We start from the raw sequence: 25,364 nt of genomic DNA on the forward strand, positions 1-25,364 counted from the left end.
GGGAAGCACGCAGAAACCAGAGGACCGCCCGCCTGGCTAGTTCCCAGGGCAAGACCCCTGTGAACCCCTTTGGTGGTAAATCAGCTACAAACTGTGCAACTGATGAGGACCGAGCCAGCATCCACAGCTCCTGCTGATCGGCCTGGCCAGAGCCAGCCCCATGAGGACGCAGAGCAATGGGACACAGAGGTAGAGGACCCAGAGCGCAGGCCCCTCCATCAGTCCAGACCCTCCTCTCTTGGCCAGAGACCTGGGCTCTGTCAGGGACAACCCCAAAGATGGTGGACTTCAAAGAGGGATGGGACCTCCCCACGAGGCTGGGGGAATAGTAACACCAGAAACACACACACACAGACTTGTCCACGAATGTCAATAACAGCATTATTCATAATAACCAAAAGGTGAAACAACTCAAATGTCCATCAATGGATGAATGGGTAAACACATGGTTGTCTTTCCATACAATGGAATATTATTCAGCCATAAAAAGGAACGAAGTACTGACACATGCTGCAACATGGATGAACCTTGAAGACATTATCCTGAGTGAAAGACGCTGCACACAAAAGACCACAGTGTGTATGCTTCCAGATATATGCAATGTCCAGAACAGGAAATCCATAGAGACAGAAAGCAGAGGAGTGGCTGCCAGGGGCTGGGAGAGAGGGAATGAGGAGTGACTACTAGTGGGCACAGGGTTTCTTTGACGGGTGCTGAGAAGTTGCGAAATTGATTGTGGTGATGGTTGCACAACTGTGAATACCCTAAAAACCATGGACTTGTACACTCTAAGAGGATGGATTGTACGGCATGAGAATTGTATCTCAGTAAAGCTGTTTTTTTTTTGTTTTGTTTTTTGTTTTTTGTTTTTTTAAAAAAGACCAGAGATCCCATTGGGCCAGTGTCCCTAGGATCTTGGGCCATGGAGCACAGCTGCTTGTGCAATGACAGGGGCATCAGCCCTTGTGTGGGCATGCAGGGCTCAGCCCTGGCCTCCAGATAGGCACAGCAGAATCCGCACGCTCTCCCCAGGCTCCGCTGCAGCGTCCCAGGCTTTCAGAATCTGCTGATGCCTGGAGCCCACCCCCAGAGGTTAGGATTTCACTGGTCTCAGGTGTGGCCAGGTGTCTGCTATTTTCAAAAGCTCCTCGGGATTCTCACATGTGGCCAGGGGTGGAGAGCCCTGGTCATGTCCTCCATCCACTCTGGCCTTCCTGAACCCTCCAGTGGAACCTCCCACTGCCGGGCCTATGCTGGGTGCCAGTAAAGTGAGGGTGGCTGGACAAAGTCTCTGTCTTCAAGAAAAACCCAGGTAGTCAGGGAGACAGCCAGACCAGTAGAAGGAAGACTGGTCCAAAATAAAGGCCTGTATGTACTGCCATGGGGCCCATGAGCAGTTGGAGGTGACCATGAGCAGTTGGGGTTTGAAGGATGAAGAGGAGTTCACCACTGGAAATTCGAGGGCAGGCTGTCACCCGCGCCTGAGCAGGAGTGCAATGCCCTGGGGCTGGAAAAACCAAGGGAGAGGGTGTGGGTGCAGAAGAGAAGCTTGGTGCAGCAGTGACAGCCCCAGGTAGGAAAGGAAGGCAAGTTGGGACCTGAAGGGAGGCCTGGATGGAACTGCCATGAGACTGAGTGCTGAGAGCCAGGGGCCTTGCTTCTCCTGGCTGGAGCCCAGCACACTGCAGGGCATTACTGGGGGTGTCTGGTTGTGGGGGTGTGGGCAGTTACCAGAGGCCAAGTGGTAGCCTCTGATGAGAATGCCATCCTCTGCTCTGTCCTCTGAGGCCCCAGTGCACCCACTGCCTCTCAGCCCTGTCAAAACCCTTCTGTGAACACTTAATGTCAGGTATTCCAGGACCACACCAAGCCCATTCCTGCCCCAGGACTCCGCAGCGGCTGATCCTTCTGCCTGTGACTTCCTCCAGTTCCTCAGCTCTGGCTCAGCAACATAAAGCCACCCTGGATGGCCCCCTCTCCACAATGCCCCACGTCAGCCCCTCTCACATCACTCTGTCTCACATCCCACCAGCCACTCAGAGTACTTCGGGATGACTTGCTTGCTCTCCCCCTTCCCTCCTGAATGTCAGCTCCAGAAACACAGAGCCCCCATCTGCTGTATTCAGGAGCATCTAGAAGAGGTCTGCCTCTCAGGAGACACCCAGCAAGCATTTTCTGAGTGAATGAATGAATGAGTGAATGAATAAATTCACCCTTGCTCAGGAGTCTAGATAGCCATTCTTTCATGGTGGGTTCTTGTAGAAGAGGCCCTGACTTAGTCCACACAAGATCAAGGCTGAAGCATCCTGGAGAGTCTCTGGGGCAGGGACACAGGTGGTGATGCTCCGGAACATGGAGGAAGGACCCAGGAGCCGGGTCACACCTGGCTGAACATCCTCTGTGCCCTTGGTCACCTCCATCTGAGCTGCCTGGGTCCCAGCAAGGCCCTTGACCACCTCCATCTGAGCTTCCTGGGCTCCAGCAAGGCCCTGCCCAGGTGGCCAGCTGCCAAAGAAGCCCTATGAACCTCCCATCCCAGACAGGAGCTCCCTGAGACACGAGGAGCAGCTCTGGCCTCTCCTGACTTGTGTTGGTGTCCAGCATGCAGGAGCTGGTGTCCAGGAGGCTGGACTGGCCTGAACCAAGGTTCCACACTGCCCTGCAACAGCCCAGGATGTGTGTGCAACGACACCAGCTCTGAGATATTCTGTTCCCACCCCTGGTGGGGTAGAGGTTTTCCAGTCGGGCAAATGGAAATACACCCCGGTTATCTCTATGCTTCTGCAGTTCCCAGCTGAGGATGCAAAGGGGCCTCTTGCCCTGAGCAGAGTGGGTGGGGGGCATGATAAGCCAACTGGCTTAGGGAGTAAAGTTGGGTCTCCCCAGCTAGTCTCAAGGGGCAACTCTCAGCTCGGATTCCGTAGCTATGGAGTGGACTTTCCAGAAAGTAGCGAGCTCCCTATCACCAGGGTATTCAAGCTGGATTTAGATCTGCACCCTCCAAAACGGGAGCCACGAGCCATATGAGTGCTTGAACTGTGGCTAGTCTGAGTTGAGATGTGCTATAAGTGTAAAACAAACGCCAGACTTCAAAGACTTAGTATAGAAAAATTAAAAAGTATTTGTATATTGATTACATATTGAAATGATATGTAATCAATATCAGATAGATATTTGGGATATCTTAGATGAAATAAAATATCTTATTAAATTTAATGTCACCTCCTTTCACTTTTTTGATGTGGCAACTAGCAAATGTCATATGACCCATGTGGTTGGTATTATATTTCTACTGGATGGTGCTGGTTGAAATCCTTGCTGCTCAAAGTGCGGTTCCTGGACCAGCACCATCCACATCACCTGGAAACTTGTTGGAAATGCAGAATCTCAGGCCCCACCCTAGACCCACACATGGAATCAGGACCTACATTTCCACACGCTCCCCAGGTGAATTTTGAGAAGCTCTGAAGAGCCTGAGGCTGGGGGTCTCAGAGGGGAGCCCAGATAGGGGGTGGGAGCACATGGCCCGAAGCCCAGCCCCTATCAGGTGAAATATTAAGTCACTGATGCCTTTCCCTTAGTTATACCCTCAGCCCATGGTGTCCTTTAAATCTAACCCTCACCAGGAAGTGCACATGGACTTCAAGGAGAAGAGGGCAACTTTGCAAGGGATTCGGCTCTGTGGCTTAGCAATGAATGCTATCAGGGAATACACCAGGAGCTGGTCCCATGTGACTTTTTAAAGCCTGAGAAATGATCCCAGAAAACAACTGAAAAATACATCTGTGTGTTTTAAAAACAAACAAACAAAACTTAACCGACCCCTTCCCCACTCCATCACCAAATTCCTCCTTCTTTTTCTCTCTGAAAACTTGGCCAACAAGCATTAAATGGCACTAAATATAGAAATGGTGAGCAAGTAAATCACTCAGAGGTGCCACATGTTGCCCAGGGCCTGTTTTACGGTTGAGTTGTAAACCATTGAGAGCGTGGAGCTGTAATTAAAATGCTGACAGCTTCCCAACTGCCAAGCATCCAGGAGGGAGCAGCGCTGGGAACCAGCAAGCAGGGGTTTAGGGAGGGTGATGCCCTTCCTAACACTGATCAGCCCAATGTCCATGGGCTTCCAAGACATAGGCAAACCCTTCTCTCACATGGAAGCAGGGCCCTGCACTCCCCGCTCTCTAACACACCTCTCTGTGACCTCCTCTCCTCCCTGAGAGCCACAATGGCCTCTTTGCCTCTGGGCTCTGACCTTGTAATTCCCTCTAACTCAAATGCAATTCCCCAGATGGCTCATTTCCTCACTTCCTGTTCAGAACTTACCTTCTCTAGGAGGCCTCTCCTGATTGCCTAAAATAAAATGCCCCTGCTCCTGACATCTGTGCCCTTTCATCCTGCTTTGTTTGTTCATCATAGCATTTATAACTCTCTGACAAGAGATTCCATATATATTCTATTATTTGTTTGTTGTCTCCCTTCCCCCAGAATGTCAGTTCCATAAAGTCAAGTACCATGTCTAATCCCAGAGCCTGAAACAGTACCAGACACATAAATAGGTACTTAATAAATATTTGTTGAATGAATGAATGAATGAATGCCTGGATTTCCATCCCTTTCTTTTAGCTGGTCTAGTGATCTCACTGGGAAAATGTCCAACTTTCCAGCAGTGAGCTCAGCTTTTTACTCATCCACTCACCCAACCATCCTTCCAAATAGCTATTCATCCACCCATTCATCCATCCATCCATCCACCCATTCAGCCATCCATCTATTCAACTACCCAAACATCCATCCAACCATCTGCTAAGATCTATCCGTTTAAACATTCATCCATCTATTCATTCATATTCCATTCATTCAACCAGCCCTCCCATTACTATCTATCTAGCAAATATCCATCCATCCATCTATCCATTTGTGCATGCATCCATCCATTTATCCATCCATCCATCCATCTGTATATCCATCCATTCATCCTACCACTCAGCCACGCACCCACCCAAACCAATCCCCAAATGGTTAGAGCTCCTATCCTGTGGTCCCATAGTCCCCTACACACTCTTCTACCAAATCCAGTTCATGTTGTCATATTTACATGCGGTAATTCACTCTTATTCCTCTGTCATTAGAATGTAATCCCCCTCAAATTCAGAAATGGTATATTATTTGTCTCAGACCTCAGTGCCTAAAACAGAGCTGGCATATAGGAATTTGGCTCTCTGGCTTAGAAATGAACACAATCAGGGAATACACCAGGGGCTGGCCTCCTCTAACTTTTTAAAGGTTGGGAAATAATCTCAGACATCGGTGAATGGTTGCTGAATGAATATGTTTTTCCTTTTCCCTTATTTACTTGTTCAGCATTTCCAACTAGACTGAGCTTCCTGATGGCAGGAACCAGTTTTTAGTCATCCGTTGGTCTCCAAAATCTTGCACCTAAGGCAAAGAAGACACTCTATAAATTCTTAATGAATGAGTAAGTGGATGAATACACAAAAGGGAGGAAGTAGAGCAAGAGTGCAGCCTCTGGATCTGGACTGCCTGAGTTCATATCCTGGCTCTTTGCTTATCAACTGTATGACCTTGGACGAGTTGCTGTGTGCCTCAGTTTCCTCATTTGTAAAAGGGAGACAATGCCAGGCTGACCTTACGGAGTTCTTATGACAATTTTAGGAATTCATGCATATGAAGTAATAAGAACAGTGCCTGGAGTAAGACAAAAGCAGTACAGGTATAAAATATTCATGTGCTGCTGGCCCACGGGAACAAATATCGAAGGCACAGAGGGGAAACGGTGGGAGGGAAACTTCTGTCTGGGCCTGTGCTGTTCCCATAGGAGGCCTTCTACAGCAGGCACTCTAACTTTTCCCAGCCACACTGGGATCACTTGGCCAAGTACCAATATTATGTCAGGTGGCCATGAGTGCTACGCAGAAAAACAAAATGTGGAAGGGAACAGGAAGCAATGAGACAGACGGGAGGGCAAGTTCAAATATGGTGGTCAGGAGAGGCTTCCTTGAGAGGTGATATTTGAGCAAAGACTTGAGGAGGTGAGAGGGTGAGTGTCTGTAGGGAGAGCGTTCCAGGCAGAGGGAACAGCAAGTGCGAGGGACCTGGGGCAGGGACATACCCAGTGTGTGTGAGGAGCAGCAGGGAGACTGCTGCAGGGTGACAGAGAGAGCGAAGGGGAAGGAGACGGGGGTGAGGGAAGGGCCTGCGAGCCACCGAGAAGGCTTCTGCCTCTACTCTGGGTGAGATGGGAGCCATGGTTGAGATTATAAGTGAGGCAGGCAGGGTTTAACCCACATTTGAAAAACCTGCAGGGGCCCAAGTTAGTAGGCTGGTGTGTTCCTGCAGGGAAGAGACGCTGGTGGATAAGACCCTGGGGCAAGGGGACTGTTGTGCCACTGCAAGGAAGAGATGCTGGTGGATAGGACCCTGGGGTAAGGGAATTGTTTTGCTACTACAGGGAAGAGATGCTGGTGGATAGGACCCTGGGGTAAGGGGACTGTCACGCCACTGCAGGGAAGAGATGATGGTGGATAGGACCCTGGGATAAGGGGACTGTTGTGCAATGTCAGGGAAGAGATGCTGGTGAACAGGACTCTGGGGTAAGGGACTGTTGTGTCACCGTAGGGAAGAGATGCTGGTGGCTTGGACGATGAGCTCAGGGGTATAAGTTATTAGGTGACAGATTCTGGACAGATGTTGTAGGTATAACTGACATGTTGGATGTGGGGTGTGAAAGAAAATAAAGTGTCATGGCCAAGGCAAGAGCCGGGGTTTGGCTTACACAACTGGAAGGATGCAGATGCTATTTACTGAACCAGGGGATGGAGACAAAGGCACCAGCAAGTTTGTGGGAGAAAGATCAGGAGTTAGGCTGGGATAGATGTGTGCTCAGGGGCCAGTTGACATCCCGGAGCAGGGAGGCAGGGCGGGCAGCTGGATGCACAGGGCTTGTGTTTGGGAGGCAGGTCTGGGCTGGAGACTGGACTTTATGGACAACTTTCAATGTCCTGGAATGTGGTACTTGGGTACGTGTGGCATGGGGCTGAAAGCACAAGGGCAGAGGCCCCCCTCTGGAGGTGGCTGCTCACCAGGACTGAAAGACCTAGGTGGACATCACCTATTTTGGATAAAGGAGAACCAGCATGACCTTGCTATGGCTTGGTGTCCTGTGGCTCTCCCTGCTCAGTGCAGCAAAAAATCTCAATGGCGACCTGGACCGCTCCTTCTCTTGAGTCCGCTAGCACACTCTACAGCCAGCACATGGACGAAACAGAGTTTTAGAGCTAGAACAGTCCTTAGGAATAAAACGTAAGAATTAAAACTTGACCGTGGCTTTAAAATCACTACTACTGCTGATACTAACAACGATATTCATAACAGCAATGACTGCTTTCAAGCACTCATCGTGCCTGAGAACGTAGGACGTGCCTGAGGCACTCCAGGGGCATTATCTCATGTAATCTGCACAACAGCTCTGACAAGTACTAAATCCTCACTGCCTTTTTCTCAATGAGGAAACTGAGGCTTGAGAAGGGTGACTGCCCAAGGGCACACAGCAAACAAGTGGCACAGTCAGGGCTCTGATCGGAGCTCTTTCCACATCCAGGTCATTCACATCTCCCTGCATGGTCTGGCCAGGAGCTCCTGACCTGCCTCCGATTCAAAACTCTCAGCCCAGCAGAGAACCCCTCTGGGGGACTGAGTAGTACTCAACCAGAGCCTCGGCTGCCTCTGCAAAACAGGCACAATAACAGTGCTCACCTAGGGGACAGCTGTGAGACTTGGCCAAGAAAAGATGTTAAAAAATAAATAAATAAATAAAAAAGGTCTTGCAAATCAGAAAGTATTTTACCAATGTCATGTGGGAATCTTTTTTTTTTCCCCTGAGATGTAGTCTCACTCTGTCTCCCAGGCTGGAGTGGCGCATTCTCAGCTCACTGAAACCTCTGCCTCCTGGGTTCAAGTGATTCTTCCACCTCAGCCTCCCAAGTAGATGGGATTACAGGTGTCCACCACCTTGTCCAGCTGATTTTCGTATTTTTAGTAGAGATGGGTTTCTCCATGTTGGCCAGGCTGGTCTCAAACTCCTGAATTCAGGTGACCCACCGCCCTTGGCCTCCCAAAGTGCTGGGATTATAGGTGGGAGCCACCGTGCCTGGCCTTGTTGGAATCTTTATTATTTCAAAAGACTACCAATCCATCCAAGTCCAAAAATACACACACATCCACATACACACACCATTGAGAGCTAATAAGAGGCTGTACCAAGGATGAACAGAGCTTGGATTGCAGAGTTGGGATGGCTGGAGGGAACCCTGGCTCAGATGCTTTTTACCTGGGCAACCGCAAGCACACCACTGAACTGCTCTGTGCCTCAGTTTTCTTCATGTTAAATAGGAATGACAATAACCCCTTCCCTGTGAGATCATTTACAAAGAGCACTTGGGATGGGACCAGAACATGGAAGGGCAGGCCTTGTGAGGGGCACACAGTGCCTTGCAGTGAGCAGCTGAGTGCTGGCCTCACTGCCCATGCCCAGCTGGCGGGGAATCTGTCCCCTCCCCGCCATGGCCTGGGGAGGCCCTGAGACTCTGAGTCCAGCTCTCCTGCCCAGGAGCCTGGGATGCTGCTCATGTTCACTGCCCAGACCTCCGCTGCCCATCCGAGAAATGGAGTTACCAAGGGTCCCCAAAGATGTCCGGTCAATCAAATGGAGTAATCCCGGGAGAGCACCTAGAACCTCACCCTGGACAGAGCGAGCGCAAGTGCTTGCCACTGTGAGCAGCCGTGACAGTGTCTCGATGCACGCTGAAAGGAGGTAATTCAAGGAAGTGCCTTTGTCAGGCAAGGAGTCCTTCCTAGGGACACGGTTGCACCTGGATTTCTCTTCAAAAGACACAAGTGTTGAGGATTAGGAAAAGTGACAGCTGCCAGCTCCTGGTTCCAGACCCTCCAGAACACCTCGTTTCTCCTTCCCTCTAGGATCACTCCTGCCCCTCTCCTCACCCACCTTCCTCCCATCACTTGGCTCCCCTCCCTCCCTCTTCCTGGCAGATTTGATAACACCCAGGAATCCCAGTCCCCTTCCCGAGGACAAAGGCGGCAATTGTCCCTGGTGGGTGCCTTTTGACTTGGTCTCACCGTGGTGTAACTGAGCCCGTGACTCTACCTCACTTAGGGGGCTCTCAGGGCCTCGCCATGCTGCCCCCTCCCTACCTCAGGTGGGTTTCAAATGAGTTCCCAGCTGCAGGGCCAGCAGCCACACTGGGAATTCCTTCCAAGATAAATCAGATGGCCAGCATCTGAGACCCCCTTGGGCTGGCGGGAGGCCAGGGAGGTGATAGGATGAGCTTCCACCACAGCTGAGATCTTTTCAGGCCCCTTAGTAGTAGTACCAACATCTCAGCCCTTACTCTGTGCCCGCCACTGTAAGACAGTAATGTCCAATAGACCTTCCTGCCACCACGGAATGGTCTAGTAGGAAGCCACGAGCCACAGGTGGCTACCAAGCACTTGAAACGTGGACTGTGAAACAGAATTTTTAATCTTATTTATTTGTAATTCATTTAAATGTAAGTAGCCCCATGTGGCTAGTGATCATATTGGACGGGGCAGCTCTAAGCAGTTTAAATTCTTCTAATCATGTAATCTTCGTAACACTCTGTGGCGCTATTAAGTGACCTTGAGAGACTGAGGCACAGAGAGGCAGAGTAACATGGCCAAGGCCACACAGCTAGCAAGCAGTAAAGCCAGGATTGGACCCCAGAGCCCACCTCACAGCACAGGGAGCACCCGCCTCCCGCCTGCCCCCTGTGCACGCCTGGGAATGAGAAGGCAGGGACAGACACACCCAGCCCAGTGCCCCTGGTGCTCTGGTGGCTGTTTGTGACATGGCCTAGGATGTGTGCCACTTTATGTCACCAAGAGTATGCCCGGCCCAGGCTGGGCTCTGAGAGACACCAAGGTGAGTCTCGCGACTGCCTGGAAGGATTGGGGGAGAAGAGAAGTCTCCCCAACTGATGTTCATCAGGCTGAACAAGTCCAGAAACTCTGCTAAAACAGGGGGCGCCCTGGTCCCTGCACCAGGTGTGGTTCTCTGGCTGGCCATCTCCTTGTCCAGTCTCATCCTGAACCCCCATGACAGACTGGGGCCAGTCACCTGCCAAGATGGCACACAGAATCCCCTCTTCTCACTCATAACCAGGTTCCTCCCTGGCCCTGATGTGTCCTCTCCCAGGAAGAAGGTAGTGGCTCAGGGACTGCCCCCAAGGCCACAATGACCAGAGTAGGAGAGGATGCACGTGTGCATGCCTGGATAACCCACAACCCAGATGACCACATAACAGGGCCTTCTGGGGGCTGAGGACTGTAGTCTCCAAGTTCCTCAAATCAGAGGATCTGTGAATCTTAGGGTAACATCTTGGAATCACAGGATTTCAGGATCAGGAGACTGTGGGGATAAAAGCATCTCAGTCCAAGACTCCTGGGTGTGGTAGCATAGTTTGAGGTTAAGACCTGGATCTGGAGCTAGGCTGCTTGGGTTTACATCCCAGCGCTGCACCTGCCAGCAACTTTCTTAACCTGGCATTAAGCAACTTTCTTAACCTCTCTGTGCTTCCGTTTTCTTATTCGTAAAATGGAGAGAACACAGAATGCTAATCTCGTGGGACTACTGTGGGGATTAAATTAGTACACATATTTCAAGTGCTGATATTAGAATCATGTCCATATTCTCCAGGCAAATGAAAATCTTTCCTCCACCTGTACCACCTGCTCTAACAGGGACCGCATCCTGCTTCCTGATAGTAAGTTCCTTCTCACTTGAGCTGCCTTTTCCCCATATTCTTGCATTCTGTGGATCCTGGTCCTGCCTGCCACCCTCCCAACCACACCACCCCCAGTCCTCAGGGACTGCAGGATGGTAACACCTTCCTGAGGCTGCTCCAATCACAGCTGAGCCACCTGACTCCTCCCAGGCCTGAGTGTTCAGCGCCTCCTCAGGGCCTGCCCCGGCTGCCCACATGCATCCAGGTTGGGGGTGGGGTGGTCTTACTAGCCCAGAGCAAAGTGGGATGCCAGGGACCAGGCCACATGAAGCTGGGGCCACAGACGTTTCCAGTCTCTGTGGGAAGGGCTGCTCCTGCCCCTACCCATGTGTCCTCTCTTATCTCATCCCCTTCCTGCCTGGGTACTGTCCACTGCTATCACAGTGGCATCACTGACAGGACCTGGCTGGGCCCTGCCCTTGCTGTGTCATTGGAGAAAACTGGCCAAACCTCAGGCCTCGTGGGCACCCTCCGCCCCAGCCTGGGCTGGTCCCCCTCCAACCCGTCCTTGGTAGCTTCCTCTCTGGTCTCGTCTGGGCTTCTTCCTCTGGGCCCACACACCCTGGCCTGGTCATCCCACTAAGCTTTTCTCAAGCCCACCACAGACCTCCTGGCCCCTACCTCAGCCTCTCATCCAGCTCAGCTCCCCGGCCCTGGCCAGCTCCAGGAAGCGGAAGGGAGGTCTGAGCTGGGAGCCAGGCCCTAGGTGCAGCTCTTGCTTCTCCATTCCCTTGGTGTGTGGCCTTGGCATGGCCCCTCCAGGTCAGGGTCTCAGTCTCTCATTGATCAAATGCCCACAGAAGAGAGAATCTCCAGCTCTAAAACAATCCTACAGCTTTCCTTGGCACTGTGCCAGGCCACTGTCCTTGACAGTGGAGGCTAGGGAGGGTTCCTGGATTTAGCACATAAATAGGCTGAAAAATGAACCCTGACCTAAACTTACACCTCATAGAAAAGTTAATTCAAAGCAATCACAGAACCTTTCAGACATTACACTAACTGAAACAAGCCAGACGGAAAAGGACAAAAACTATATGATGCCTCTTATGTGGGGCGCCTAGAGCAGTCAGATTCAAAGAGACAGAAAGTGGAAAGGTGGGTGCCAGGGGCTGCGGTGGGGCGGGGGGGCATGGGAGGTGGTTGTTTAACAGGGACAGAGTCTTCGTTTGAGAAGATGGTAAAGTTCTGGAGATGGAAGGTGAGGATGGCAGCGCAACAGTGTGAGTGTGCTTAATGCCACTGGGGTACACACCTAAGAATGCCTAACATGGCAAGTTTCATGCTAAGTATATTTTGCCACAATTGAAAATCAATAAAAATGTAACATACAACTTAAAAAAGAAATAAATTTTCATTGATTTTTTTTTAATTAATGAATTTTTTAAAAAACAGGTCACAGAGTTGAATGTGAAACATAAAACTTTTAGGAAAAAAAATGGGAAATCGAGACTATCCTGGCTAACCCGTGAAACCCCGTCTCTACTAAAAAATACAAAAAACCAGCCAGGCGAGGTGGCGGGCACCTGTAGTCCCAGCTACTCAGGAGGCTGAGGCAGGAGAATGGCATAAACCCGGGAGGTGGAGCTTGCAGTGAGGTGAGATCCGGCCACTGCACTCCAGCCTGGGCGACAGTGCGAGACTCCGTCTCAAAAAAAAAAAAAAAAAAAGGGAAAAACTTTGGGATCTAGGGCTGAGCAAAGAGTTTTTAGATAATACCAAAGGTACAGTCCATTCAAGGAAAAATAGATACATTGGACCTTATCAATTAAACTTATCAAAGTTAAACACTTTTGCTCTGTGACAGACCCTATGAAGATGATAAAAAGACAAGCTACTGACTGGGAAAGTATATTTGCCAACCGCATGTCTGACCAAATACTAGCTGCTAGAATCTATAAAGTAATATCCAAACTCACCAGTTAAAAAGTAAACTACCTACTTAGAAAATAGGCAAAAAGACATTAACAGATGCTACACTGAAGAGGCTATCCAGATGGCAAATAAGCACACAACATGCAGGAGTGTGTTGTTGGAGGGTGGTGTGTGTGGGAGAGAAGTTGGAGACAAGGTTGGGGTACAATGGTCCCAAGAACCCCATGTCATTTCCCAGCCCACATGTCAGACCTGGAGACCCTCCTGGGAGCAAAGAAAAGAAGCCCCTGCCATGGAAGAAACCAAGGCCCTGAAGGGCTGAGATGTGCCCAAGACCATTCCTGCTCCAAGTCCCCTGAGTCCTGGCTGCAAGCCTTTCCATTTGCAAGGGCGAGAACCCACAACTGTGCCCAGGGGCGGGGCAGAAATGGAGGGCATGGCAGACTGAGGATGCCTCCTCCCAGCCTGGCCTGTCCAGTCAGCTTCAGGCTGGGTGGGGCCTGGCTCCTCAGGCCCTTGACATGCCACCACTGGCCACTCTATCTGGTCAAATATGCAAGTGGCCCTCGGGACAGCAGAGAGGAGCATAGCTAAGCAGGCCTTATCTGGGCTCCGCCCCAGCTGCCAGGGGCTGGTCCCTGGTGTCCCCTGACTCACAGGCCTGCCTGCGGCCAGGGCAGAGGTGGGAATCCAGCTCCCAGGAGCACCCGGACCAGACGGGGCAGGGCAGGAAGGGACAAGACCGACACCCCTCTGTGCAAGAGGCTGGGCAGGGACTGGGAGGTGACTTTTCACTTCGGTGGAATTCCATCCTCCTGAGCTCACCTCCCTTGGAGCAAGCTGTGCATTCCAGCAGGGGCCAGCCCCGTCCCAGCTGGGCCCCCATCCCCAGGGCTGCCTCTCCTGGGCTCAGTCACCACACTCTCATGAAGGGGTTGCTGAGGGCTCCCACCCTCCCCCGGGCCCCCGGAGCTCCCTGGTACACTTCTCTCTCTGTACAGTAAGGCCTCGAAAGCCTGGCCTGCCAAGTACAATATTGTCATGGAGGCTTGGAGATCCTTGGCCCTTGGCTGGGTTTCGCAGCTGCCCAGGCTTCTCTGCACTCCTGCAGGGGGATGTCTACATGCACTCACAAATGCACCCAGAAGGCCCAGGTTCTCCTGGTTCTCCTCCAACCTCCCTGACTGTCCTTCCCTTCCCATAGCCCTCCTGTCCCAGTACCCATTTGCCCAGGCTGTGGCCCAGGCTCTCTCCTCCTTTTCCCCTTTAACCCTGCCACCGGGCAATCTTACAAAGACCAGGGCTTCCATCACCACCCTGCTCCTCCACCCCAAACACACCTGACGCAGCTCCTACCTATTAAGCTTCCTAAACAGCCTCCCCAGCCATGCCTCCCCAAGGCCCCTGCTGGGTTTAGGCACCCACCGTGGCCACAGCCCCTTCACTCTGTTCTCCACTCTATCCCAGATAGGGCCAGAAACCTGCCCAAGTGCTGCCCCACCAAAGCCTCTTCTGGGCACCTCTGGCCTAAGACAAAGTCCCACTCCTTGTTCTGGCATTCAAGGCTGTGTGTTAGGATCTAGTCCCCTCTGCAGCCTCATCACTTGTCCTCCCCACCGTCGGCCACATGGAGCCCCCACAGCATGCTTTGTTAGGACTTCATGCTTGTAAATATGCCTGTGCTGCCTGAACTGCCCTCTTCCTTCCTGATGCCTTGTCAACCTGGAGGACTCCTTAGCCTTCAAAGCCCTGCTAAGAGTTCTCTTCTTCTGCCTAGCACTCTTCAGACTTCAAGAGGAAACAACCACTCTTCCTCTGACCTCTTTTCTTCACTTTCTACATCACGTTTCTCCTAAGTGTATAGCTCTGAATCACAATTTTTGCTTCTTGGACCTGATTCTCTCACTAGACTGAGCATCTAGTCTTGAGGGCAAAAACTGGGTGTAATTTCCTTGCTGCCCAAAAGGCTGGAAAGAAATTATTCAAAGCCACAAAGATTCCACCATCCAAAGATTTCAACACAATGCTTCTGACTCTTCCCTTCCTCCCAGTTGGGGAGCCTATGATTCCACACATCACACGCTAGGATGTGAACTTCGTATTCTAGGACCCCAACCTGAGCGACCACTGATTTCAATCCAAAGTACAAAGACCCCGAACTGCCAACAGGGGAAGCTATAATTCTAAAATCACCTCGCCAAAAGATATTGGCACCTAACCATTCTGATTCGGCCTGCAGACCACACAACTGACGAGACAATGAGGGAAAGGGGGGGATGCCCCGCAGCCTCCTTGCGGTGCTGCCCCTGCCCCATGGCCCCCACCCTGCTGGGCTCAGACTCAAACTGGAGACCTGCGAGGGCAGGACACCCCTGCGGCATTTATTCTTCCTCATCTGCCAGGGGAGTCGGGGGCTCCCCTGCAGCTCTGGGGCAGCCCCTCATCAGGTCTGCAGAAGCCACCCCCACCCTGGCCTCCCCGCTTCCCCTTCTCTCACACCAGCTGCCAACAAGCCCCAGAGCCTGTGGTCAGGTTGAGTCTTGTTTCCTCACGGCAGGAGTGAGGGAGCGGGTGATAAACACATCTGCGAGCCTTTCCGAGGCGCTCAGCCAGGAGCAGCGGCAGGCTGGCCCCTTTGCTCCCGTTGGTTCCCAAGCCCTGCCATGTGTGGGGCCCATGGCAGCCTGTTGGGAGGGGGCTTCTGGGTGGGGTCCCATGCCTTCGAGTAAATGGCATGTTGCAAAATCCTGGGGAACCAACTGGCACCGGTCAGAACAAGGAGAGGGTCATAGTCCCAATCGACAGATGTGGAAACTGAGGTCACAAGAGGGGCTGGAACCCACAGCAGCTGGTGGCTGTCTTTGTTTGTGCCCTCGTCGGGGCCCTTGGGGAGTCCCAAGGCAGCAAGTGAGTGTCTGGCCATTTGGGGCTAGGCCAGAAGACCACCTTGCTGTGCTCTGGCTGAGTGGTGTGTGTGGTCACTGACCTAAGTCCCATGGGTCAGCTGGCACGCTCTCTGAGCCTCCATTTCCACCCCTATATAGCAAAAAGGGGCGGGACGGGTGATGACTCAGGCCTTTCTCTGCACACACCGGGGAGTCCGCAGTCCCACCTCTTGGCTCAGGAAATACATAGTGTCTGTAGAAGTGCTTTTCTAGAAAGCCATCCCCAAGGGTCCTCCCTAACCAGAGAGCACTGGGCAGGCAGGGGGATGTATGGCCCTCCACTGGGCTTTCCTGAGCTGGGAGGGCTGTTCCTGCTCAGAAACATCAGGTCAGGCCTGGCCTGCACTCCACCTAGACCCAGCTCCTGACCACACTCAAGGTAGCCCTGTGCCTCCCAAGGGTCTATGACTTCTGCCCCTCTCCTGCCCCAGAACCATGAGTGGCTCACCAGCAACCACAAGGCACTTATCCGTTCACTCCATACATATTTGTAGAGTGCGTACTGTGTGCCACGCTCTGGAGTGCTGCTGTGTCTGAGACACCCCAGGCCTTTGTCCTCAGTATGCTTACAGTCTAGTGAGGGGAGAAAGCCACAGAACAAGGCAACCTTGGAGAAAAGGCTAAGAAGGAATGGGAAGGGAAGCCTCTCTGGAGAGAGGACATCATGGCTGAAACCTGAAAGACAAGGACATGGCAGCCATAAGCAGATCTGGGTGCAGAACACAAGGCTGCTCCGGCCCCATCCTGCAGGGGTTCCCCTGTCAGGGGCTCACAGACTGGTCAGTGTGGTTCCCAACTGGCCCCCTGCCCCTACCTCAGGGCCTGCATCCATTCCTCCCCAACTCACCAGATCTTGGGTGCTTCCACCTCCTTTCCCTGCCTAGCCAAACCTCACTCATTTCTTGGGGCCTGTCTCCTCCAGGAGGCTCACTGAGATTGGTCGTATAGCCTCTGACAGTTCCCAGTGTCTGTGTCGCCCATGGGCTCATGGCAGCATGACAGAGCAACAGCCACAAGCCTCACAACCAATGGAGCTGTGTGGCTCACAGAACACACTCCCACGGGATCCACCCTGACCCTGACTTGCTGCAGGTCACGTGCTATTCTCTCCTTTAATTCTCACCATGGCCCAGTCAGGGAGCTGTGGGTGAGGAAACCGAGGCTGGGAGAGGGAAGCCATGTGTCCTCTTCCTGTCTGCTTTGAGGAAGTGAGGGCTTCAAGGCAGGAGGGAGCCTGGGACCTGGGACCTGCAGGGTGATCTGACCACAAAATCAGGGAGGAGGGAGCAGCTGGGACCCCTGCAGGGATGTGCCACCCTGGGCAGGAGCTCCCAGCCATGGGACTAGACAGGCAGGGCCTGGTAATTTCCCCCAGGACGTTGTCCTGGGGTAGACTAGGTGAGCAATTCCCCTGTGTGACTCACCAAGGCCACCTGGGAGGCTCTGACACACAGGATGTGGCCAGAAGCCTGAGAAGAGGGAGGAAGGGAAGGAGGGAGAGAAAAAAGGAGGGAGGGAGGCAGGAAGAGAGCAAGGGAGCAAGGGAGAAAGGCTAATTTGGCTCCTCCCGAGGATAAGAGTCCACATCTGTCCCTCTTTCCATCTTGCTGAGTAACATCCAATTCGTCTTAAGGGAGACTCAGTTATCCAACCTCTCTGATAGCTGACAAGCTTTGTGCCATACACAAATCCTGACCAGCCACAAGCTGATGCCAGCGCCAAGCAGAATGAAGCTGAGGGCAGAGCCCTGTGGCTCCTCACCAGACACCCAGTACCAGATGTTACGAACAAGTCATTTCGCAGCATCTCCGCGAGCGCCGCCCAGCTGCCCTCCCTGGCTGCCTACCTTTCGGCCTGCCTCGTTATTGTGCAAGTTCATGAGAGTCCGGGCATTCTGCTTGATCTCCCGGGCATCCACAAAGACCTTGGCGAAGCCGATGCCGTAGCGGATGTCGGCAGAGCAGCCACCCCACTTCCAGCCCTCGTCCCGGTGGTACTGGCCTTGCTTCTCTTTGTCGCAGCCACAGTCGCTTAGGTTGCCCTGGGTACAGGCAGCTGTGATGGCGTGGGCCACGCCGGCAGCAATGATGGCGTAGGTGAATGCAGCCTCCCGGCTCCCTGCGAGGAGGAGAGGAGACAAGTTGGGGTCAGGTCCCAGGCACTTGAAAGGAGGCTGGGCCTGACTAAGGAGTGAGGCTGAGCTCAATGCAATGGCTCTCCAAAGCTCAACTGCATACCCATTCCTAACTTGCAACAAAGCTCCCTCTTAGGGTCATGAGCTGAGCAATTGCCATTACACACACATCCATTCAACCCCAGAACCCGGGGAGTCAACTGGGCAATAAAGGAGGAATGTATGTGGGCTGGTTGCCCGGGTTCTGGAAAGCCAGATGGGGGGGACCCCTCTAGCCCATCAGTCCCCACTCCCCACTCCCAAGCACCCTTGACCTAACCATGTAACCTGCACACGTGCATAAAGCTCACAGCATCGTAAAGCAGCGTTTCCCCAACACCCACGGAGGTCACTGGTTCTGGGGCCAGAAGGCCTGAGTTTAAATCCCAGGAACATCAATCCCTGGCTCTGTGACTATTGGTCAAGGACTACCCCTCCCTGCGCCTCAGTCTCTCTGGCTGTAAAATGGAGACATATCATTGGTAACTTTCTCATGGCAATGAGGGAGAACAAGAGTTTGTCCATGGAAAGCTCTTGGCCCCATGTTTCGTTTAGGGAACCTGCCTGCACCCTACCTCTTGTTTTCGTGGCCACTATTACTCCTTCTGTGTGTCACCTGCTATTTCAGATGTCCATCCCCTCCCTTCTTCTGTGTGCCCCTCACTGGACTGTGAGTATCTCCAGTGGAGGGGCAGGGTCCTGAGCAGCTGGGGTGCAGAAGACAGTGCGGGACGGGCAGTCACTCAGAGCTGGTGTGAATATGGTGCTGCCACCTAGCCTCTTAGCCTCTCTGGACCTCAGTCTCCTCACCTGCAAAATGGGTTCAAGGGCTATATCTGCTTTACAGGGTGAAGACTGACCAAAGCAACCTACGGGAAGCCCTGTGTGTGGGATAAGCCCTGAGGAGCACTGGGCAAGTTTGCTCTCATGTAGCCTGGGTGGGTTTCAGGAAAGGCACCTGGAAGAAGAGGCCCTGGAGCCCGGAGCAGGCAAAGGGGGGCCAGAGAAGGTGTTTCAGAATGCCAGGATGGAGATGGCTTCAGCAGTGAGTGAGGAGGTGGATGACTTGCTCCAAGTTGCTTCCAGCCTCAGGTCACTCTGTCCCATGCTCAGGGAGGTCCTTTCCCCACCCACCTTCTCATTCACCTTGGAACCTCCCTCCCCAGGAGGGAGACAGACACAAACAACTTGTCCGCTGCCCTCCCACCCTGCAGAAAGTAGGCCTGTCCACCTGCTGAACTGGACAGCTTCCCCATGCCAGGGCTGGCTTTGCCGTGGCACGCCATGCCAGCCCACCCATGGCGTCCCTGCTAACCGAGTCCCATTTCACAATGTCCTGAAGGTCACAACAGAGAGGCAAAAAACAATGTCCTGAAGGTCACAACGGAGAGGCAAAAAAAACACAGAGGCTCATCCAGCGTCTGTCTGCCCAGCCAAATTTCAGGTTTACAAGATGACAGGGACCATGTCTGTCACTCCCACTATCTCCAACACCCTCCAAAATGTGCGAGGGATGAGACAGACCTGAGTCCCAATTTCAACCCCGCCAAAAGCTGTGTGACCTTGGGCAAGTCACTTAACCTCTCTGAGCCTCCATTTCCTCATCTGTTATTAGTAACTACCCTGTAGAAAGAAGTAGACATCACCTGGCACCTAGCAGGTACTTAAACAAACAGTAGTGAGCATTATAATTATAATAATTGATGAAATTATAGGTGCCACTGGGTGGTACAGAGAAGAACTTACCCTGCCTCTGTTTTATCCATGGCCTTTATTGCTCCTTGCCATTTTAGACTTAGCTGCTGATTATCTGTTCCCCGTACCAGCCCTACCACCATGACCCCTGCCCCTCTAGGATATAATTGCTCTGAAGATAAGCACTTTGTCATGGCCCTTGCTGTGTCCTCAGGGCCTGGCACACAGTAGATACTCAGTAAATAGCAGTGGAATGAATAAATGAATGAAAGAAAGCTCTGACTTGGTCACCACTGACTGTGTGCCTTCAACCACATGGTCTTTCTTGGGTGCTTGTGGTTCGCCAGACTCCACGCTCAGCACGTTAGAAGAGGATGCCCATCTATTCTCTAGGAAAACAATCCTCAAGGCAGGCAATAACAGCCTCTCTGTTTTGCAGATGGGGGAACTGAGGCTCCAAGAGGATCTAACCAGCAGGTGTGGAGCCTGTGATAAACTCCAGGCCCTTATAGCCCATCTCCTAGCCTATTCATCAAAACAAGACTGCCCCAGGGCATCAGCACATTTAGCCAGACACTTGGGTTTTTTGTTTTTGTTTTTTTTTAAGGAAGATGGGAAAGAGTGGAGAGAAGGTAAGATTTGTTGGGCACCTACTAGGTTCCAGACCCATACTTGGCCCTCCGTGAAATGTTTCGCAACATTCCCCAGTGTAGACGCCATTCCCCACGGCTTTACAGTTGAGGAAATGGAGGGTCTGAGTTAGAGTGATTTGCTGAGGTCACCCAGCTAGAAACCAGCCAGAACTGGGATTCAGGGTCCAAGTTAGGCGGTGTCCTCTCTCAGCCCCACCCCATTAGGCAGTGTCCTCTCTCAGCCCAACCCCAGCTCCCTTCCTGGCCCATCAGTGCATGGAAACCCCATGGTTAGAGATTCTTTTGGCTTAAGACATCAACTCTTGTCAAAATGCACTTCTAAAACGAGATGGCATTCAGTTGTTATCAATTAAAACTTATCAATAAATAATTTATCAAAACCATTCAAATTGGATGGCTTGCTGAGCTGAGAACAGGGTTTGATAGTAGAAAGAAAGCAGATAAAGCTTCTGGAATCTTAAAATAAATCTCAGATTCCATCCATGTCTGCCTCCTTTACTCATCCCAGGTAAGGTGGGGAAACTGAGGCTTGGGGAGATGAGGTGACTTGCCCAGGAAGAGTTAGGATGCAAACCTGGAGGTCACCTGCTGTGCCTAACCACTACAGAGAACACCCTTGGACCCTGGTCACCCTCACTGCTCCGAGAACCGCCCTTTTCTCATCTGTCTGGGGAAGCCCCTTCATTCAGGTGGGTAATTTCCTGAACGCCATCTCATTTCTCTTAGGAGATACCTGCAAGGGTGGTCTGTTCTATTGCTGTGGAAATGGGATGAGATCATATGCCCAATGGCATATAGTTCATAAAAAGCTGAGCAAAGACATACAAAATGTTTCTTATTCACCAGGCTCTGTTCTAAGCACTGAATATAGATCTACAATATATGGCAACAACACGTGAGGTGGGGGCTGCTATTATCTGCATTTTACAGATGCAGAAACTGAGGCCCATGTGATACAACCTGTAAGGATTCAAACTTGGACAGCTGGCCCCAGAGTTTGACCCACTCCCTTGCCTCAAGGTCTTGAGAACCATTCCAGTCCTACTGACTCCAGGCCTACATTCTTGCCCAGATCATCCATGTGGAGCCTGTGAGTGAACCCTGGGCTTGGCCACCATGGCCTGTGTACCCTCCAGGATCAGATCCTCCATCCTGGCAGTGGGGACAGCCTGCTGTGAAGGACGTGCCTCTCCGTCCTGCCCAGGAGCAGAGGAAGAACCTCCCTCAAACCTGCCCTCCCCTCCATCTCCTTGACCAAGCCATCTATTCCTTCATTCATCAGATATTTCTTGAGCATCTACTATGTGCCAGGCACTGTTCTACAGCATGAGGAAAGTCAGATGAGGAGTTTAGACATGGCTTTGTCTTCATAGAAGGACAGGCAGCAGGATAATGCCACTCCGTGGTAGTTGAGGACTTTGAAGGAGGTGACACAGGGCAGTGATGGGAGTGGGGGACATCTGGAATGGTGACTTGAGCGGGGAGGTCAGGAGACTCTCTAGGGGCAGAGAAGGCATCAGGCCAAGTGGTAGCCTGAGTGATGGCTCTGACGTGGTGTGGTCAGCTAGTGGCAGGAGCCGGTGAGCCAGGGCGGCACCACAGGAGGTGAGGCTGAGGGCATGTATGGATTCTACCAGCCCTTCCTCTCCCCAGAATCAGAGAAAAGATTTCTCAAGCCACAGAAACAAAGCCAGAGGGCTCCTACTGGAATGATAGCTTCAAGGAGGATGGGAGACTTGCTCAGTGTCACCAGTGACTCAGCAAGACCAGAAGATCCCCCGGGCTCCCTCACCTCCCCCATGCCCTCCTTACCTTTCAATCCACCCACATCTCCCAGGTCAAGTTTTCATCCAGAAGCCCAGAGACCTTCCCTCCTGGGATATCCCAGGTGACTTCAGCTCAGAACTCAGGTAAGATGGAACCCGTCAGTCCCTCCTGTGTACTTCTCATTCACTGGGGGAGCCCCAAGCAAGGACTCTGCCTCTCAGTCTCAGCTTCCCCATCTGTGAAGTGGGAACCCTTAGGAGGACATTGCCAAGTCGTGAACATTAAATGAACCTCTGTGGAATGAAGTCTCTGTGGAGCTCCCAGAAGGTGTGTGATAAAGAACGATACGTATTATCACTGAGATGAAAATGGGGAGCCAGCTGACGCCCTCTGTGGTTCCAGCTCCATAACGATCCCGGCGGGTACAGAGGAAATAAACTGATGTCCAAGCCTGCCCAAAAGATTCCATTCCACCGCCCTGTGCAGCCACTGTAAATGGTTTGCACCGGAATATTATCTGGGTGTATTTACGGTATCTTACTGGAAACCACAAAGTGCATTGTATTTTTTTTTCTTTTGCTATTTAAAGCCAATGGGTCAGAGAGCAAGCAATCTGCAGTGACACAAGCTGAAATATATGATTTGGAAAATATACAGATGGAAAAAGGTTGCACTTGCCAGCCCCATGGCATGGCAGTTCATAGCCCCTCTGGGCTCAGAATGCCGCGTGGGGCTGTCTCATCAAGAGGAACCAGGGAGCCTCTCAATGAATAACTGGAAGATTTGGGGGTGCAGGGAGCTATGTCTGGACTGAGCTTGGTAAGGTAACAGGCCCACAGCTAGGGAAACTGGGGAGGGGTGTGTGCAAGCCCCAGCCTCTGTCTTTCTCCATCCAAGGGTCTCTCTCCCTATGAGCAAGGCCAGAGCACACTGCTGACCACTTGCCAACGGTCAGCATCTGCTCCTTCCTGGCTTCACAGCTTTGCACATGCTGTTCCCTCAGCCTGCAATTGTCTTCCTTGTTCCATCTGCCTGCTAAGGGGCAGGGAATGTAGCACAGGAGGTTTTAAAGCAGAGCCCTGGAGGTGGATAAATCTGGGTTTACGTCCTGGCTCCTTTTCCTGGCAGTGGGACCTTGAGTGAGTTAACTCACCTCTCAAGGCCTCAGTTTCCTCATTTGTAAAGTGGGAATAACAAAATATCTACCTCCCAGGGTTGTTGGGAGGATTAAATAACCAAACGCACATGACAAGCTCAGCCTGCACTTGGTAAGGGATCAATAAACAATAGCTCTTACCAGATGCATTATTGGTTAGCACCATATCCGTCAAGCCACGGCTCCAAAGTTCCCTACTCTGAGGGGCCTCCCAAATGTCCCTTCCTTCCACTTGAGGCCCAGCACCCTGTCCATCCTTATTTTGTATTGAATTGAATGATCAGTCTTTCGCCGCTAGGCTGTGGGGGCCTGGATTATTTATCTGTGAAGCCTCAACAGTTGAATGAATGAATGTGCGTGTGAAAGCAAGTGTGTGTGTGTGTGTGTGTGTGTGTGTGTGTCTGCATGTTGCATGCGCACGCACGCCTGCTTGCCTGCCTGTCTACCATATGAAAGCTGGGAAGAGAACATTATAACAAAAGACTCATCTCAGAGAATAGTGTCAGGAGAGCTAAAACCCAGGATGAACTGAGGCTTGCAAAAAAAAATGCAAACGAGACAAAAAGTCCTTTGTTAGCTGCATTCTAAGCAAGAATAAGGAAAGAATAGGTCTTTTGCTTGGGCAAGATGGCGCATTGTTAAGAAATGGCAGAGAGAAAATGGAGCTGGCCCGCCCCTTGCTTCTGTCTCTCTCACTGGAAAGGTCTTCAAATCCATCCTTCTAAGCAATCACCAGCTCACCAGACATGTGTTGCACTCTCACAGCCCTAGATGAGTAAAATGATGGAGTCCTTTTTGCAAGATGTGGGGACTCCCAGACGCAGGGATCCCCAGACATGGGACCCTCAGCCCACGTCACCTTGGGGAGAGGAGAGAGCTGCTCAAGTGACTGCCCAAGAGAAGTGGTGACAAATTCTACAGAGGCAGAAGCCCAGAAATGCATCAGAGTTTCCCAGATTGTAGACAGAGGAGGGTGGACTCCAGGGGTTGACTCCTAGGTCATTTGTGCCCATCCCTGGAAAAATTCCGGCAGGGGGGTACCAAACAGGAGGTCGTGAGCATGTGGAAAAGAATGCACCCATCCCCAGGAGCACACGGCGGGAAATCACCATTTCTTTGCCGATGATAATGCCGGAGACATAGCAACTTTCTGTATGTGCAAGGAATTTGATTATCTTCCTACATCCTGTCTCTCCTCTGATTAAATACCTCTGACAACTTCCCTCCCAAGCAAACCCCCTGAGGCTGGTCCCAAAACCCTGCAGGATGCCTGGTCCCACCTCTTCCCCCAGCCTCTTCTACCCTCCCTACCCTGCAGTCCCTCTTGCCAAGCCACTCTGGATCCCAGGGCTCCTGTTTGGGTCACCCAGCCAAGCCCTTCCTGCTGCCACTGCTCTTCCCCTCCTGGGTTGTGGACGGCCCCTACTTCAGGTGACCCATACAGGCAGCTTCTGTGCTCATCTCCCAGTGCCTATTTCTCTTCCACTAGATCCTCAGAGCACTTTTCAGCCTTGTCTTCCTAATGTGTCCCCACTGGACAGCAAGTGCCCTGGACAGAGCCTGCACCCCAGCATTTACTGCAGAGATTCTAGTAAATATCTGTAGGATGAAGACATGAATAAATGACTGGACATACAAGTGGAGGAGTCTTATCCCATGAACATTTAACTTGCATAAATTGAACGAAATATACCAGAAAAAAATAAAATATTACATACTTATATTGTGGATATATACACTTCATTCTATACACTGCATATATATACACACACACATATATATACACACACACATATATATACACACATTGCCCTATATACATTTTACATGTATGTGCATGCTTTCCTGTACTTGTATGGAAACTCAGGTATTCTGAATTTTATGCATGATTGAAGGGACTTTCAATGGTAATGTGGATTAGAATGGATTTCACTGCCCATGGCAATGTCAGAAGTGAGGATGTGCCTCTTCTGTACCCTTGGGGAAAGATATGGAAATTGGTGATAGGTGGATATACTTTTTGGTAGATTCCAAGTTGATGTATAAACCACATTCTCAGTATGGTCAATCTGTGAGGGTCTCCAGGGTGATATTCCCCAGTGTGTGTGCCCCTGAAGAGCAGCTCCACTAGACAGTCAGTGAGTCCAAGGATGGAAATGAGTGAGCTCAAGCTGCTGTCTTGTCCGCAGGATGTTTCAGCACCTTTAATATGCTGGTAGGCATCCTGACTCTCCAGGAGCAGGCAGTATAACATGCTGAGTT

General features: G+C 51.6%; 1 protein-coding gene across 1 annotated transcript in view; it reads right to left on the reverse strand.

Annotated features, from left to right (window-relative positions):
- The window catches only part of WNT7A (Wnt family member 7A), a 58,923-nt gene that overhangs the window by 19,165 nt on the left and 14,394 nt on the right, over positions 1 to 25,364 (reverse strand). The window contains exon 3 of the mRNA XM_033210778.1: positions 17,505 to 17,776. Coding sequence (XP_033066669.1) covers positions 17,505 to 17,776 — 272 coding nt within the window. The remainder of the gene's footprint in view (positions 1 to 17,504; positions 17,777 to 25,364) is intronic.

The sequence above is a fragment of the Trachypithecus francoisi genome, unplaced genomic scaffold (genome assembly GCF_009764315.1).
Source record: "Trachypithecus francoisi isolate TF-2019V2 unplaced genomic scaffold, Tfra_2.0 Lachesis_group0, whole genome shotgun sequence".
In the NCBI taxonomy this organism is placed as follows: Eukaryota; Metazoa; Chordata; class Mammalia; order Primates; family Cercopithecidae; genus Trachypithecus; species Trachypithecus francoisi.